At 38.9% G+C, this 16996-nt stretch overlaps 1 protein-coding gene across 13 annotated transcripts in view; it reads left to right on the plus strand.

The window, feature by feature from the left end:
* LOC141577079 (uncharacterized) overlaps positions 1-16996 on the plus strand; it is a 68591-nt gene continuing 51595 nt past the window's right edge. For all 13 annotated transcript variants that reach the window (XR_012505625.1, XR_012505627.1, XR_012505626.1 and 10 more), the window contains exons 1-3: positions 1-594; positions 1195-1247; positions 12650-12765. Coding sequence is in view for 6 of the 13 variants with exons in the window: in XM_074360642.1 (XP_074216743.1) it covers positions 1218-1247; positions 12650-12765 (146 nt within the window). In the remaining 7 variants the exon portion in view is untranslated. The remainder of the gene's footprint in view (positions 595-1194; positions 1248-12649; positions 12766-16996) is intronic.

Below are 16996 nucleotides of genomic sequence, written 5' to 3' on the forward strand. Positions count from 1 at the left end.
GGCTGGGGAGCGGCCCGACCCCTGGGGTCTGCGAGCGTAACCTGCCCCAGTTTCCTCAGCGCCTCCCACCCCGACCCCTCAGACTGTCTCCCGGCCGTCCAGGCCGGTACCCGCCTCCTCAGGCCAGAACCCCCGAAGCGCCGCCGAGTGTCAGGTCCCGGGCCCGCCGCCAGCCGCGAGGCCCCGGCAGGCACTGAGTGAAGGGCAGATGAGGGAAGAAGCCCCGAGGGACGGAGGCGCCGTGGGCCGCAGAGCCGGATGAGGGCGCGCTGCACCGCTGAGACGTGCGCTACTGACCGGCCAGCGAGCAGCCTCCCGGGTGGACGCGGCTCCCGCCGGAACGCCGCTGGGCCCGCCGCGCGCAGACCCGAGGCCCGCGGCCCCTGCCTCCAGCTGCGGGCCCGCGCTCCGCGTTCACCGGGCCTGGGCCCGCCTCTATGCCGCTTTCGCTTTCGCTTTCCTGCCGAGACCGTTGAGGAAAATGAAAGTGCCTATGGCCAGGGCCGGCGCAGCTGCCGTCGGGGCGAGGGGCGCAGCGTGCGGGGCCGCCGGCCTGAAGCCAGCGAGCTGGGGCCGTAGCCCGCGCCGGGCGAGGTAAGCGCAGCCCCTTCGCGGTCGCCTCGCGGGCTCCTCCTTGCGGACCGCGCGGGCGGGACGCCAGGCGGCTGCTGGACGCCGGCCGGGCTGGCCCGGGAGTTCCTACCGCGGGGCTGGGAAGGCCTGAGACCCCGCACCGCTGGGCTTTCGCTAATCCTACAGGCCCGGCTGGAAGACCAGGGGGGAAGGGGCGGGGGCTCGGACAAACGTGCCAAGGATCTGGCAGCCTGGGGTCGAGGTGGGGCGGGGGGTCAAGCCAGGCCACCGGTCGCAGCACACGTTTCCTTTTTGTAGAACGCGGACCATACCCCCCCCCCCGCCCCACCAACTCCGGGTGCCTCTCTGGACCGAGTTTCGGTAAAAATCAATTTCGGTAAAATGCTAAGCAGAGCGCCTCGCCTCAGCCCAGTAGAGAGGAATTCTTATTTTATTTACCCTTTCTTATGTATCAAACTCCTCTGCTTCGGCACGAGGTCCCATACCGCGTGTAGTTCAGCTGTATTAAGTTTTCCAGATCTGGTTTATTTGGAGCAGCTGGAGTGCCTTCCAAGAGTTACCTGAACTGGCAAGCTTGAAACTCTTCTCTCTTGGTCGCAGGCATGGAGAGCAGCTAGACCAGGATGCCACCTCCACCCCAAGGCCCTGTCCAGGTAAAGACAGGGGCTGACTCTGCAGGGGCCCCAACCCCGGGGCTGGCAGAAATGGTCAGGAGTGGGTACACTTGGGAACCTGGACCTTCCCAGACCAGAACACTTTCTGTCCTGTATCTGCCAGGTAAAGGGTGAAAGATGAGTGCCCACGTTTTTGCCCTTTGTAACATATGCGTAGCTCATTCGTGGTATGTGAGAACTGGGCTCCACCTAAAGGCTGTGGAGACAGCCCCTGTCCCTGGGTATTTCCCATTCCCTGCTGAGAGAAAATATATATGTAAGGTGCCCACAAGAACAGTTGTGTAGATAGGAGAAGGTGCTAAGTGTTAAAGTGAAGTTCTGCAAGCATTTGACTTACATCTGAGTGATGACAGTTTTTGTAGGCAATACCAAGAACCCCCTCCTTTTTCTCAACTTTTATCTCAGCCTACTCACATGGATCTGAGCATAAAGCCCATTACTGAAAGAAAACTTGAATGATCTTAATTTTGAAAACACCCATCTGAATTTGACAAAAGATGACCCAAGGTCCTAATTTTTAAAACATGGGGTGCCCCTTCTGTACTACCCTCGAGGGTCGTGTTGAGTATTAATTGCTTTTAGAAAATACAGCCTTTATCATGAGCCAGAAAATCAGATTCTTTAATTTTTGTGGTGTACTTTCAATAATGACGAGCTGTTCCTTTTCTTCAGAATTCCCTAATGTCCTCCTCTTTTTTCTCTCTCTTGTCAACTAAATTTAAACTATAATGCATGATTCTCTCCTTTTCCTTTCTTATCTTCTGTCTGGGGTGGGGGGCAGGGGCGGGGCGGGGAGTAGACACCATCCACTGCGTTTTCACCACTCAGGTTCTTGCTTCCATGTTCCTGAAAACTAAATGACTCAGCTGAAGACTGAGCAAGCCCCAGTCTTCCCCACTACCTTCTTTTCTCATGGTTTGATTATTCATGGGTTTAGCCACCAGCATGTGAGGCACTTTATTGTATTTTTCACAAGAAAATAATGCCTGGAATTTTAAAAATTTTCCTAAGGATCTCAGGCCTATAGAATTGAATTGCTCATATTCTGAGTTCATGACACACTATAATCCTTGGTCCATTTGGAGTCTCATTTTGTTTTATTTTGCTGTGTCCTCCTTTTATCCTCCATTTCTCAACACCCTCCTCCCCACTCATGCACAAACTTAGACAGCCATCGTGGCATATTTGTTCTTACAAACTACCTTTCCTTATATTTTAGAGAATGTGTGTCTTTGAAAGGTATGTCATGTTTTGCTTTTGCTGTACTTATTTAAATAAATACCATTGTGTTATAAACCGCATACTGTTCTTTTCCCCTCAGCATTATGTTTTTGTCAAACCATATTGCTATATGTAAGTCTAATTTATTAATCCTGGTTGTTGCATAATTTTCTATCAGGAATGTACGAGTACTTAACCAGTCTCCTGAGAATAGATTGGGTGTCCTCTCACTCCTTGCTTCCACAGACCTGCACCAAATACCCTTTTCCAGTGTCTCCATTCTTGTGCAAGAATTTCTCTGAGACAGATCCGTAGATATGAGATTTCTGGATCTAGGATACTTGCATGATGTCTTTTATTAAAAACTGCTGCTTTGTGCTACAGAATGGATTCGTCAATTTCCTCCCACCAGAAGTGCATGAGGACTCCCTTTTCCAACATCTGTCAGCACTTACTATTATCTAATTTACTAATTTTTGTCAAACTAGTAGGTTAAAGCAGTACTCCATTTCTGTTTTAATTGAGCATCTCATCATATTGTTTTCTGCTCGTGAATTGCCTGTTTGTCTGTCTCATTTGCTGTTTTCTTTTAGGTTTCTGATTTTTTTTATCTGGTTTTCATTTTGATATTTACATATTGGTATACTTACTAAAATGTTAATCCTTCTTGAAATGTCAGTGTTGTAAACGTCTTCCTGTAGTCTGGTTACCCATTTATTAACGTCATTTATGGTCTCCTTTTTATTATTATTAGCAGCTTGATTAAGATATAATTTACATACCATGGAATTCACCCATTTAAAGTATGTAATTCAGTGGTTTTTAATATATTTGCAGAGTGTGTTTAACTATCACCATAATTTAATTTTAGAACATTTTTGTTACTCCATTAGCAGTTAGTGTCTAGTATCCATTAATATTCCCCTCTCCAACCCTAGGCAAGCACACTAATCTACTTTCTGTCTCTGTATTTGCCTATTTCTGGACATTTCATATAAACAGGATTATACAATATGTGGTTTGTTGTGACTGGCTTCTAATACTGAGCATGATGTTTTGGAGGTTTATCCAAATTGTAGCATGTATCAGTAATTTGTTCCTTTTTATTGGTCAATGTATTCTATTATATGGATATACTGCATTTTGTTTATCCATTGGTTGTTGGACATTTAGGTTGTTTTTGTCAAAAAGTAGAATAATACGTTTGTGAACATTCATGTACAAATTTTTGTGTAGACATATATTTTTATTTCTCTTGGATATATACCTAGAAGTGGAATTGCTGAATCATATGGTATGTCTGTGTTTAAACTTCCAGAATGTTTTCCAAAGTAGCTGCAAACTTTTACAATCCTACCAGCAGTGCATGAGTGTTTGTTTCTCTACATCCTCACCAACACTTGTCTGTATTTTTTGTTTTAGCCATCCTAGCAGGTATAAATTTCTAGCTCATTGTTTTTTTGATTTGCACTTCCCAGATGGTTAATGATTTTGAGCATCTTTTCATGCACTTATTAGCCTTTTGGATATCTTCTTTGGAGTAATGTCTACTCAGATCTATTTTTAAAATTTGATTATCTTTTGTTATTGGGTTGTAAGAATTAGTTATATATTCTTTTGTAAATTGAAGTATAGTCAGTTTACAATATTGTGTCAATTTCTGGTATACAACATAATAATTCAGTCATACATATACATACATATATTCAATACATGCCCTTTATCAGATATATGAGCTACAAATATTTTCCTCCATTCTGTGAGTTGTCTTTTCACTTTATTGATGGTATTCTTTCAAGCAAAAAAAAAAAATCAATTTTTTGAGGTTCAACTTACCAACCTTTTCTTTTATTTTTTGTGCTTTTGGTGTCATATCTAAGAAATCCTTGCCTAACCCAAGGTCATGAAGAGTCACTCCTGTCTTCATCTAAGAGCTTTGTAGTTTAACTCTTCCTTTTAGGTCTATGGTCTACTTCTTTTTTTTAACATAAATCTTTAAACTTTGTGTAGTCATATCCATCATTTTCCTCATTTTAGTTTATGCCATTTGTGTCTTGTTTAAGAAAACCTTGCCTACCTGAAGCTTATAATTTTTTTCTGTATTTTTTCCTACTAACTTATTGTTTCTTCTACATTTTCATCTTTAATCCAGTTGGATTTTTAAAATTATTATGACTGTAATATTCTACCTTTTTGTTCTTTTTCAAACTCTTCTTAGCTTGTCATGAACTTGTTCTTATATAAATATTTAAATATCTGTTTGGAAAATTCATAGAAATTCCTCTTGAAATTTTGATTGGAATTTAATTGAAATCATAGGTTTATCTGGGAAGAATTGATACCTTTCAATGTTAAGTAATCTCACCTGTGAATATGGTCTGTCTTTCCATTTATTCATTCTTCCTTTTATGTACTTTGAGTTTAGAATTTTTCTCCACTAGGCTCTTTTTAGGTTGGTCTCAAATATATAGCTATCTTTCTGAACTCCTATTCATTCTAATAGTTTTTCTGTGGATTCTCCTGAGAGTTCTATAAATAGTGATACCAGTTGCAGACACTGACAACTTTTGTCTCTTTTCTTTCACCTTTATACTTTGTTTTCCTTTTATTATCTTCGCATGGATTACAGAAGCTAGTGCTTCTGTAATTCTACTACATGATGGTGGTGGGAACAAGTATCCTTGTTGTGTTCCATCCCTGTAGATATAGTTTCTCTGTTAAGTATGATGTTAGCTATAGGTTTGTGGATGATAATCTTTATCAAGTGAAAGAAGTCCCTTTCCTTAGGATCTTAGATACCAAGGAAAATAAATAAAATCCTATGCACCACTTTCTAATGAAAAATTTAGTAATAAAATTTATCATATGTAGTGGCTAAACCAATGAATAATTAAGCTATGAAGAAAAGTTGATAGAAATGATAGGGGCTTATTCTAATTCTGCTGTAAAAGTTGTTTTGTTTTTTTTTTTAAAAATCATGAATTACTATTGAACTTTGTCAAATGCTCTTTCTCTGTCTAGTGAGATGATCATGTGATCCCCCCACCCAGTTTTCCATGTATTACTAGGATATATAATGTTAGCTAATGTAACAACTCCAGCATTTCAAGGGCTTAAACAATTGAATCTGTTTATCACTCATGACATAGTCCAGGGGTGTTGGTAAGGCTCTTCTTCATTTAGTCATTCAGAAACTCACTCTTTCTTCTAGCCAGTTGCTTCCCCATCTGCTAGGACCCGAGTCTTTCAAGAGATCCTTTCTGTTGGTCAAAGATGACAAATATCACTTCAACTCATATTCCGTTGGCAAGGGCAAATAACATGGTCCCACCTAGTTGTAAGGTGGCTGCGAAGGGTGATGGTGTTCACAGGAGGTAAAGGAGAACAGAGAGATGGTGGGCAATAGTAACCTCTTCCGTAATCCATTAACATGGTGAATTACATTGAAAGATTTTTCTGATTTTAAAAGTTGTTTCGTTATTACTTTATCATGATAAAGTCTTAATACATTTTTGGATTTGATTAAGTAATATTTTATTTAGGTGTTTAGCATCCGTGTTTATTAGTGTTACTGGCTTGTATTTTTGTTTTTGTGGAGAATTTCAAAATTTCAAAATTATAGTAACCTTAAGTTGGACAGTGTTTCCTTTTTTTCCCATTTTTTGAAGCAGCGCATTTAAGATAGAGATTGTCTCTTCCTTAGAATTTATTAGAATGTACTTCCAGGCCTGAGATTTTATGGGGAAGAGGTTTTAAAAATTATTCCAATTTGCTAAACTGCTATTCACATTTCCAACAATTTTTACGCTAACTTTGGCAATTTTTCTACAAATTTATTCATCTATATTTTCAAAATGTATTGTCACATAGTTATTTATATCATTATTTTGTAAGCTTTTAAATATCTACTACATTTGTCATTTCCTCTTTTTCCTATATTTTTTTCCCCCATCTTCTGTCAGTTATTCTTCTTCGGTTTCCCTAAAGGTTTGTCTATTTTCACAGAAATATTTTTGGTTCTGTTAGCCACCTTTATTTTTTGTCCTCTGTATCCTCTATTTCAGTGATTCTGCCCTTATATTTATTATTTCATTTATTCTTATTTCCCTGGTTACATGCCATTAGTGACACTCATAAAGTGAGATAATGAAGTCCACTCCTCTTGTAATTCCACTTTTTATAGGCAACCACATTTACCATATTGGTATGTTTTTCTGGACCCTTTTCTCTGCTTATATATTTTCCTACAACTTTTTAGACTATGCAAGCCATGGGCCTCTTTCTGTAACGTACACACACACATATACATTAAATGGAATATCATAATTTATCCATTTTCCATTAATGGGCATTTAGATTGAAAGTCTTGATTTTTTAATAGTGTAATTTTAATTCACTCATTTATTTTGATCACTGATAAGTGTGGCCTTGTTTTTGCTATCTTGTTTTGCCATGTATTTATCGTGAGTTCTTTTTTTTTTTCTTATGACTTTTTCTGGATTCATCAAGGTGTCTTTGTCCCCATTCTTTACTTCCTTCTTTTTATTTAGTGACTTGGAATTCTGTGTCTTATTAGGAGCTCTCATTAAGTTCTTAAGCATAGATAAACATATTTTCCTATCAGTGTTAAAAATTAATCAGAGTCTCCAACCTCATTCGAACCTTTTCAGCATGTTTTTAATTCCCTTCTTATATCTTGCAGGCACATATACACACAGGGGTCTGCCCAGGAATTACTGAAATAATCTGGAAGCTTCCTATTGTTAGTAACTCTTCATGCTTCAAAATATTATTTTTCTATTTTAGAAGTCTTTTCTTAGCAGTTAGCATTAATCTGTACGTATTTACGCAGTTGCCTATCACATCAACGTAGGAAGGCTAAAACCTGTTTCTTTTAGAGTTCTCATTTACTTACTGAAAATTTGTAGTGATTTTTATTTCTGGAGTAATGCTTCACTGGGTCTTTTATTTCTCAGAAGTATACTTTGCAAGTTCATGCTATTCTGATCCTCATTTGACCTTTGCCAGCACAAAAGCATTCTAAAATATTTGTAAGTGCTAAAGTCACTTCCTCATGTTTTACTGAGTTTACTTTAGCTTGGTTAAACCAAATGCAGTATCAATTTGTATAAATTTATCACTAACTGAAGGTTTATATAATGGTCTTCCCCCAGGGTCAGAGACTGGCCAAAGGAGTACAAAAAAAGCTTTGAAAATTCAGCTGCTGAATATCTTACACTAAAAAGCTTAACATTTTAACTTTTTTGTTTATAAAACTTAGTATTTGAGGGTGAAGTAAAATGGGCACTTTCATAGTAAAACTACGGTAAAACTAACTTGAATGAAGTTTGTCAAAACCTTTTTAAAAAAAGTGTCTATACCTTTTACCCCAGTAAATCTACTTCCAGGCATGTATGCTAGAACATGTTTCTGTTTGAGGTCATTTTAGGTGGTGCAGGTAATTCTAGGTGGGACACATTTGTGGTGTCATCTAATACTTTCACGGTGAGAAAAGTATTCCTCTGGTTAATTCCTTTGCAATCTTCTGGTCAGGGGAAGGAGAAAAATCTCAGTTTGGTGCTCGTATGTCTTTAACACCTTTTCAAGCCTTCCTAATCTCCCACTTGATATATGAGGATTAGCAAAGGGGTAGCAGTAGCTTCTATATTTTCATGACACTTTTGCGTTTTACACTGTATTTATTTTTACAGTTGCTTCCATTTATGACATATGCTGCTGGTTTTCCATTTACAATAGTAAATAAGGTTTCCTTTTAAAACATTTATTTAAGGGCAGAAATGAGGTGATTTAAAGAGAAATGTTAAGTACAGTATGGATGGTGTTTAATTATGGCAAAATAATAATGGTGATATATTGATGACTGAAATATGTGAAACATGACCCTAAGAAATCATCTGAGCTTCAGACACAGATTTTAAATGTAGAGGTGTTCTTGTACTTGGGCTTTTCCTCCCATTGTGACTTCTGTTATCACGAAGTTAGAAACTACTCAGTTGCCTAGCAATAAGGGATTGGTAAGTGATTTTGATAACATCCTATGATGGAATAGTGCCAAATTTTTAAAAAGTGTATTTAATGACATGGAAAAATTATATACTGTTAGATAAAACAAAGCTGTTACAAAAGAAAAATACATACAGTATCCTAATACTGTTTAAAAGAAGGTGTGTGTATGTGTGTGTGTGTGTGTGTGTGTGTGTGTATGTATGTGTATCTCAAAAAAATATTGGCAGAAATATTTCCAAATAAGTTATCACTCGTCTGTTGGGAAGTTTTTCTGGTTTCCATTAATAAACATGTCACTTTTGTCATCAGAAAAATAATATATACATATAACTATTTTTAAATTAAAAATTGTTTTGAAGTATATCTGATTTACAATATTGTGTTAGTTTCTGGTGTACAGCAAAGTGATTCAGTTATACTTATATATACATATTCTTTTCCATATTCTTTTCCACTATGGTTTATTACAGGATATTGAGTATATAGTTCCCTGTGCTATTCAGTAGGACCTTATTGTTTATCTATTTTATATATTGTACTATATCTGCTAATCCCAAACTCCTAATTTATCCCGCCTTCATCCCCTTCCCCATTTGGTAACCATAAGTTTGTTTTCTGTGTCTGTGAGTCTGTTTCTGCTTTGTAAATAAGTTCATTTGTGTCATATTTTAGATTCCACATGTAAGTGATACCATACGGTATTTATCTTTCTCTTTCTAGCTTGCTTCACTTAGTATGATAATCTCTAGGTCCATCCATGTTGCTGCAAATAGCATTATTTTATACTTTTTTATGGCTGAGTAGTATTCCATTGTATATATATACCACATCTTTTTTCCATTTATCTGTTGATGAACATTTAGGTTGCTTCCCTGTCTTGGCTATTATAAATAATGCTCCTATGAACATTGGGATGAGTGTTTTCAAATTAGAGTTTTTTTCTGAATATATGCCCAGAACTGGGAATGCTGGATCATATGGCAACTCTATTTGTAGTTTTTTAAGGAATCTCCATACTGTTCTCCATGGTGGCTTCACCAATTTACATCCCCACCAGTAGTATAGAAGGGTTCCCTTTTCTCCACACACTCTTCAGCATTTGTCATTTGTAGACTTTTTAATGATGGCATTTCTGACCAGTGTGAGGTGGTACCTTATTGTAGTTTTGGTTTACATTTATCTAATAATTGCAATTGAGCATCTTTTCATGTGCCTATTAGCCATCTGTCTGTCTCTGGAGAATTGTCTATTTAGGTCTTCTGCCCATTTTTTTTTTATGGGGTTGTTTTTCTTTTTGTTAATGAGTTGTATAAGCTGTATATTCTGGAAATTAAACCCTTGTTGTTCTCATTGTTTACAAATACATTCTCCCACCCTGTAGGTTATCTTCTTGTTTTGTTTATGGTGTGCAAAGGCTTATAAGTTTGATTAGGTCCCACTTGTTTATTTTTGCTTTAATTTCTGTTGCCTTGGGAGATTGACCTAAGAAAACGTTGGTATGATTTATGTCAGACAATGTCTTGCCTAAGTTCTTATCCAGGAATTTTATGGTGTTATGTCTTATCTTTAAGTCTTTAAGCCAGTATGAGTTTATCTTTGTGTATGGTGTGAGGATTTATCCTGACTTCCATGATTTATATACAGCTGTCCAGCTTTTCCAACACCGCTTTCTGAAGAGACTGTCTTTTCTCCATTGTATATTTTTGCCCCCTTTGTCAAAGATTAATTGACTGTAGGTGTGTGGGTTTATTTCTGGGCATTTCTGGGTTCTCTATTCTGTTCCATTGATCCATATGTCTGTTTTGGTGCCAATGCCATGCTGTTTTGATTACTGTAGCTCTGTGGTATTATCTAAAGTCTGGGAGGGTTATGCCTCCAGCTTGGTTCTTTTTCCTCAGGATTGCTTTATTCTCTTTCTTTTATTCTGCATTATCCCACTGACAATTAAATTTCTACATATTGGATATAATCATGGTTCTACTTCACCTAGATTGAAGATACATGTATTTAAATATAGATGCCTCCTCTCCAGGATTACAAAGTCTCTCCATTAGAAAGAAAAAAAATGGTTCACTGCGAGTCCAAACGCTTGGCAGAAACAACTGCTACTTTTTGCCTAGTAGAAATTCCAAGGATTTTATTCTTAGTACTTCTTAGAGTTTGTTCCTGGAAACCCCTGCACTCCTTTGTGGGAATGGAGTTAGCAGGTCCCTGTTAAGTGAGCAAATGATGTCTCTATCTGGAGGTGATCTTACAGCCATGATACAGTCTTCTTCCTTCTACAAAGAGTGGTGGGCTCTGCCCAGGGTGAGTCAGCCAGGTCCTGAGCCTGAGGAAGGCCTGCTGCAGCGTTCCAGTAATGTCTGCCTTGTGGCAGCAAGACCTTTGACTAGCCAACTCTTCACCTCCTGGGGTCCTTCAGCCTCTCTCCACCTCACTGCCACCACTGTGGTTCACAGTCTCACATCTATTGCTGGATAACATAGTGACCTCCAGCTGCTCCCTGCCTCTCCTTCCGTTTACCTCTAGTCTGTGTTTTACAGAAGCGAGTATATATTAGTCTACTGCTGCTGTAACAAATTACTACTCAGTGGCTTGAAACAATCCAAATTTATTAATTATGGTTCTAAAGGTTTCAGCAAGGTTGTTTTCCTTCTGGAGACTCTGGAGGAGAGTAATTTTGTTGACTTTTCCAGCGTCTGGAGGCTTCCTGTATTCCTTGGCTCATGGACCCTTCCTTCATCTTTAAAAGTAAAAAGTGTGTCTTGCACTTCTTCTTTAGTTAAATCTTCCTTTGTCTCTCTCTTATAAGAACACTAGTGATTACATTGGGCCCACTGGGATAATCCAGGATAATCTCTCCATCTCAAGATCCTTAATAACATCTGCAGTGTCCTTTTGTTGTGTAAGGGACTATACTCATAGCTTCTGAGGATTCAGACATTGACATCTTTGCAGGGCCATTACTCAGCTTACCACATAGTGTAATCTTTTAAAAACACACATCAGCCACATTACCCCTCTGCCTTAGGCGCTTGGTGGTGTTACAGGTCTCAGAGGATAAGGACCTCTCATGGCTAGGAGTGCTATACAAGGGCCCACACCCCTTCTCCACCTCCCCCTGCCTCCTCCCTGTTCTGCCTCTGGTTTGCCGTCCGGGATCCACCCTTTACACCTGGTCTGCTTTTTACCAAGGATGCTTCACCTCTTCACACTCATCCCAGGCCTTCCTGAGGCTCCAGACAAGGTCAGCCTTCCCTAGGATGCTCTTAATAGGGATCTGTGCCATTCTGCCGTAACACCTACCACAGGTTAACATCTTTGCATTTATTTAGGTGATGATTTGGTTTTATGCGTTGCCTATGTAAGTAACTACTCCTTTCAGGCAGGGACCATGTCTATTTTTTTTCCCATCATTGCATCCTGCTTGTGGTAGATTGTTAATAAGCACTTAGGAAGGAATGAATAAATGAATGAATATTAACAGCATTATCATCACTCTCTGTCCCATTTAACCTGCTTTTTCTTCTGCACAGCATCTATCACCTCTTCTATTGTGGTCTCCCTCTACCAGAATGGAAGCTCCACGAGAGCAAGGACCTTGTCTTTTGTGTTCATGCCTCTATTCCCAGGTCCTAGAGCAGTGTCTGGTCCATCATAGGCACTTGATAAATACTTGGGGAGTTAATGCTCTGTAGGATGCTTGGAATCTCTCACAGAGTTGTCATTCTGACCCCTCTTTGTAATTGAATATTATCAAGCTCTTCATTTTAATTATTCAGCCTAACTTAATAATCAGGCAAATTGGCAAAGACTCCTAAAACATGAACCTATTTTTTGAGGATTAAACGAGTTAGTAAATACAAGTCATTCGGAGCGCTGCCTGGCACTCGTGAGCCTGTGTGAGGGTCTGCTGCTGCTGCTGCTGCTAGCAAGTACTCGAGCCCTCAGTTGTTTAGAAGTTCTACTGTCAGAGTTCTGTGGTGGGATCCTAAACACACAACTGAGAACTCTTGTTCTTCGCACCAGGACAGGACCCAGGTCTTCCAGCTGCCTGGGAACAGGCCCAGTCTGGGGGCTTCAGGTAGGTGATTTGAGCCATAATTTGCGTTTTTTTCTTGTTTTGCCTGCAGATGGCAGTAGGCCCTGGACTTCTCTGCAAAGCAGGCAGTCCTAAGGCTGGACAGCAGAGAAACAATAAAATGGACTCCCTTCTCCTGAAAACAAGAAAGCTAGCCACTAGCCACGGGTGAGTATAGAGCTTGAGCTTTTCTCTACATTATTTGTTTTTTTTAGCATAGGAATCAGTGTAAATCACAGTGTTCAATTTTGAGGTACTTTGTTGATTTTTCACAGTTTATAAAAACAAAAAACAGTAGCAATGAAACCAGAAGTATTACTAGAATGTTGCAGAGGCGTTGAAAGGCAAGGGGGCCATCCTGTGCACTGTGAGTGTGGTGTCCCTTCCCTTCTGTACTTTGGGCCTGTCCCCTTTGTCATCCATAGAGCCAATACCCACCCAGACAGGTCCCTTTAAATTCAACAGGTGTGTAGTAAGTTGGCAGTGTGAAGTGTTCTTTGCAGGGACCTCGTGGTCCTTCTTCCAGTTGTTCATAGAGTGATCTGTTCACGTTCTGCCAGAGAATCATCCCTGGCCCAGCAGAGCCCAAAGTTTTTGTCTGTTTGCCCTGACCTTGCGGCTCCCTTGGAGGGCTTCTCCCTCTGATCTTCCCCTCATTCCAAAGCTGGTAACTTCTCAGCTCTAGTTTATTGATCCTAAGACCCCATTAGTGCTGCAGTCTGAGCAGTCGCGTAGGGATTATTTATGTTCTATTTCAACCCCATTTGTTAGCTTTGCCCTCCACAGACAATAATTCTAAGTTTCATATTTGGGATTAAGGGTACTTTCTGCCTTTAATTCTAAGGGAAACTATACCACTTCTTGGAATTCTAATGAGGGGTTTAGCAAAGGCCCTCCTTGATTTTCAGCAACTGCTAGATTTGGTAATGTCCTTCCCCTAGCTGCAGCCTCTTTAGGGCCCTGCCTGGCAAGGATTCTGTGACATCTTCCCTCAGTGTCACAAGTCTTTCTTTGCAAGGAACTTGATCCCTTGTCCTTCGCCCCAACCAATGCCAGCTTTTCCCCAAGCCTCTCTGCATTAGGCTGTATTCTCCACAGTTTACATCTTATTTAATCTTCATATAGACTTGATCAAATAGGTGATACTATTCTTTTGTTACAAATATGGAAACCAAGACTCAGAGATTAAATAATTTACAGAGCTAAAATGGATCAATCCAGAACCCAAGGTCTCTGAAGCTCTTGCCTCTTATCAGAAAGTGAGGCTGACCACCAATGGGTAGAAGATGAATTACATTTGTTCTCGTAGACTTGAAAAAGGAATTAAGTGAAATGAATGGGAAATAACATTATAATCTCTGAACAACCTCTATCTCTAAATTTACTATCCCAATTTTACCTAATACTATTTTTCTTTTTTCTTTCATTTAACCTAAATTGTTGACACACACTGATAAATTATTACTTTATTACCTTTATTACTATTTGCCTTATGCGCATCATTATTTGTACCAGTTGATGCAAGGTAGTTTTATTGCTCATTTGAAGGACCTGTAACATCCATTAATCAGAAGAGTTTGATTTCAAAACTTTGAAAAGTCTTCCTGTGTACCCAGGAGGTTTGTGCCCTGTTTGAGGACACACACGCTGACAAACCCTGAGCTCCCTGAGCATAACTGTCTCAGCCTAGTTATAGTAACTGATGCAACCTAAGTCTCAATTGTTGTCAGAATTAACTGTTTTATAAACCAGGTCACTCATAAGTACCTGATGATATGAATATTTAAAAATATTACAGTTAAAATTGTGGTCCGTGAAAGAAAAGCTGTCCTTTGTCCTGTGGGATCTTCCTGAGTGCTGCTTTGGGCATTTATTCTCGGGCTACTCAGGACAAATAGCCTCAAGGACATATTAACTCTGGGTGTTTCAAACTGATAGACTTGCACAATATCACTCTCACAAACAGGTACTAACTTGTGATTGTAGGGTGTTTTTCCCTTGTCCTCTTTTTTTTGTTTTATTTTTAATTTTTATTTTATTAAAAAAATTTTAAAATTTATTTATGTATTTATTTTACAGTATCATATTTTTAAAATTGAAGTATAGTTGATGTATAATATTATGTGTTACAGGTATACAATATAGTAATTCAAATTTTTAAAGGTAATACTCCATTTATAGTTATTATAAAATATTGGCTATATTCCCCATGTTGTACAGTACATCTTTGTAGCTTAGTTTATATCTGATAGTTTGTGCCTCTTAATCCTCCACCTCTGTCTTGCCCCTCCTCCTTCCCTCGCCCCACTGGTAACCACTAGTTCCTTCTCCACATCTGTGAGTCTTTTTCTTTTCTGTTATAGTCACTAGTTTGTTGTATTTTTTTAGATTCCACATGTAAGTGATACTTTACAGTATTTATCTTTCTTTGACCTATGTCACTTAGCATAATGCCCTCCAAGTCCATCCATGCTGTGCACCAGAAACTAATACACATTTTAAATCAACTGTACTTCAATTAAAAAGCAAACAACCAACTAATCAACTCATTTAAAATATGGGCAGAAAAACTGAACAGACGTTTTTCCAAAAGAGGAAATGCAGATGGCCAACAGGAATATGAAAAGTTGCTCAACATCACTAATATCAGAGAAATGCAGATCAGAATCACAATGAGACATCACCTCATACCTGCCAGAATGGCCATCAGCAAAAAGAACACAGATAACAAATGTTGGCAAGGATGTGGAGAAAAGGGAACCCTTGTACACTGTTGGTGGGAATGTAAATTGGTGCAGCCACTATGGAAAACAATATGGAGATTTCTCAAAAACCCAAAAATAGAACCACCACATGGCCCTGCAGCTCCACTCCCGGGCATATATCCGAGAAAAACAAAAACATTAATTCAAAAAGATACATACACCTGGCTATTAACAGCAACATTATTTGTAATTGCCAAGAAATGGAAGCATCCCAAGTGCACATCAGCAGATGAATGGATAAAGAAGATGTAGCATATATATGTAATGGAACACAACTCACCCATAAAAAAGAAGGATATTTTGCCATTTGTGGCTCTTCATTCTCTTTCTTTTTCACTTCAAAAACTAGAATTTTATAACTGGCATAAACATTTCTATTGCATCAAAATCAACAAAATACCTGGAAGTAAACTTAACCAAGGAGGCTGCCTATACTCTGAAAACTATAAAACACTGATGAAGGAAATTGAAGATGATATAAAGAAATGGAAAGATATCTTGTGCTCTTTGATTGGAAGAACCAACATTATCAAAATGGCCATACTATCCAAAGCAACCTACAAATTCAGTGCAACCCCTGTCAAAATACTCACGACATTTTTCACAGAATTAGAACAAACAGTTCCAAAATTATATGAAACCATAAAAGATCCTGAATTGCCAAAGCAATCTTTGTAGGTCTTTTTTTTTTTTTTTCCTTCTTCTATTTCTTCTTATTGTTCTCTTATGGTCTGATGACTAGAGAAGTTCCTTTAACATTTGTTGTAAAGCTGGTTTGGTGGTACTGAATTCTTTCAGCTTTTGTTTTTCTATGAAACTTTTGATTTCTCCATCAAGTCTGAATGAGAGCCTTACTGGATAGAGTATTCTTGGTTGTAAGTTTCCCCCTTTCATCACTTTAAATGTATCGTGCCACTCCCTTCTGACCTGTAGAGTTTCTGCTGAAAAACCAGCTGATAACCTTATGGGAGTTCCCTTGTATGTTATCTGTTGCTTTTCTCTTGCTAATTTTAATATTTTCTCCTTATCCTTAATTATTGTCAATCTGATGACTATGTGCCTTGGTGTGTTCCTCTTTGGGTTGATCCTGTGTGGAACTCTCTGAACTTCCTGGACTTGAGTGACTGTTTCCTTTCTCAGGTTGGGGAAGTTTTTGGTTATTATCTCTTCAAAAATTTTCTCAGGTGCTTTCTCTCTGTCTTCTTTTTCTGGGACCTCTATAATGCGAGTATTAGTGTGCTTCATGTTGTCTCAGAGTTCTCTTAAACCATCCTCATTTCTTTTCATTCTTTTTTCTTTTTTCTGTTCTGCAGTAATGATTTCCACTAATCTGTCTTCTAGCTCATTGATCCATTCTTCTGCCTCATTTGGTCTATTCTTGGTTCCTTCTAATGTTTTCATTTCAGTAATTTTATTGTTCAACTCTGGGTATTGTTTATATTTTCCAACTCTGCTAAAAACTTCGCTCTGTGCATCTATACTCCTCTTGAGTTCTCTGAACATCTTCATCGTCATTGTTTTAAACTCTCTCTCAGATAAATTGCCTGTCTCCTCATCACTTATTTCTTCTTCTGTAATATTATCTTGTGCTTTGGCCTGGGAAATATTCCTCTGCCACCTCATATTGTCTGTCT

This window comes from Camelus bactrianus, chromosome 3 (assembly GCF_048773025.1).
Source record: "Camelus bactrianus isolate YW-2024 breed Bactrian camel chromosome 3, ASM4877302v1, whole genome shotgun sequence".
In the NCBI taxonomy this organism is placed as follows: Eukaryota; Metazoa; Chordata; class Mammalia; order Artiodactyla; family Camelidae; genus Camelus; species Camelus bactrianus.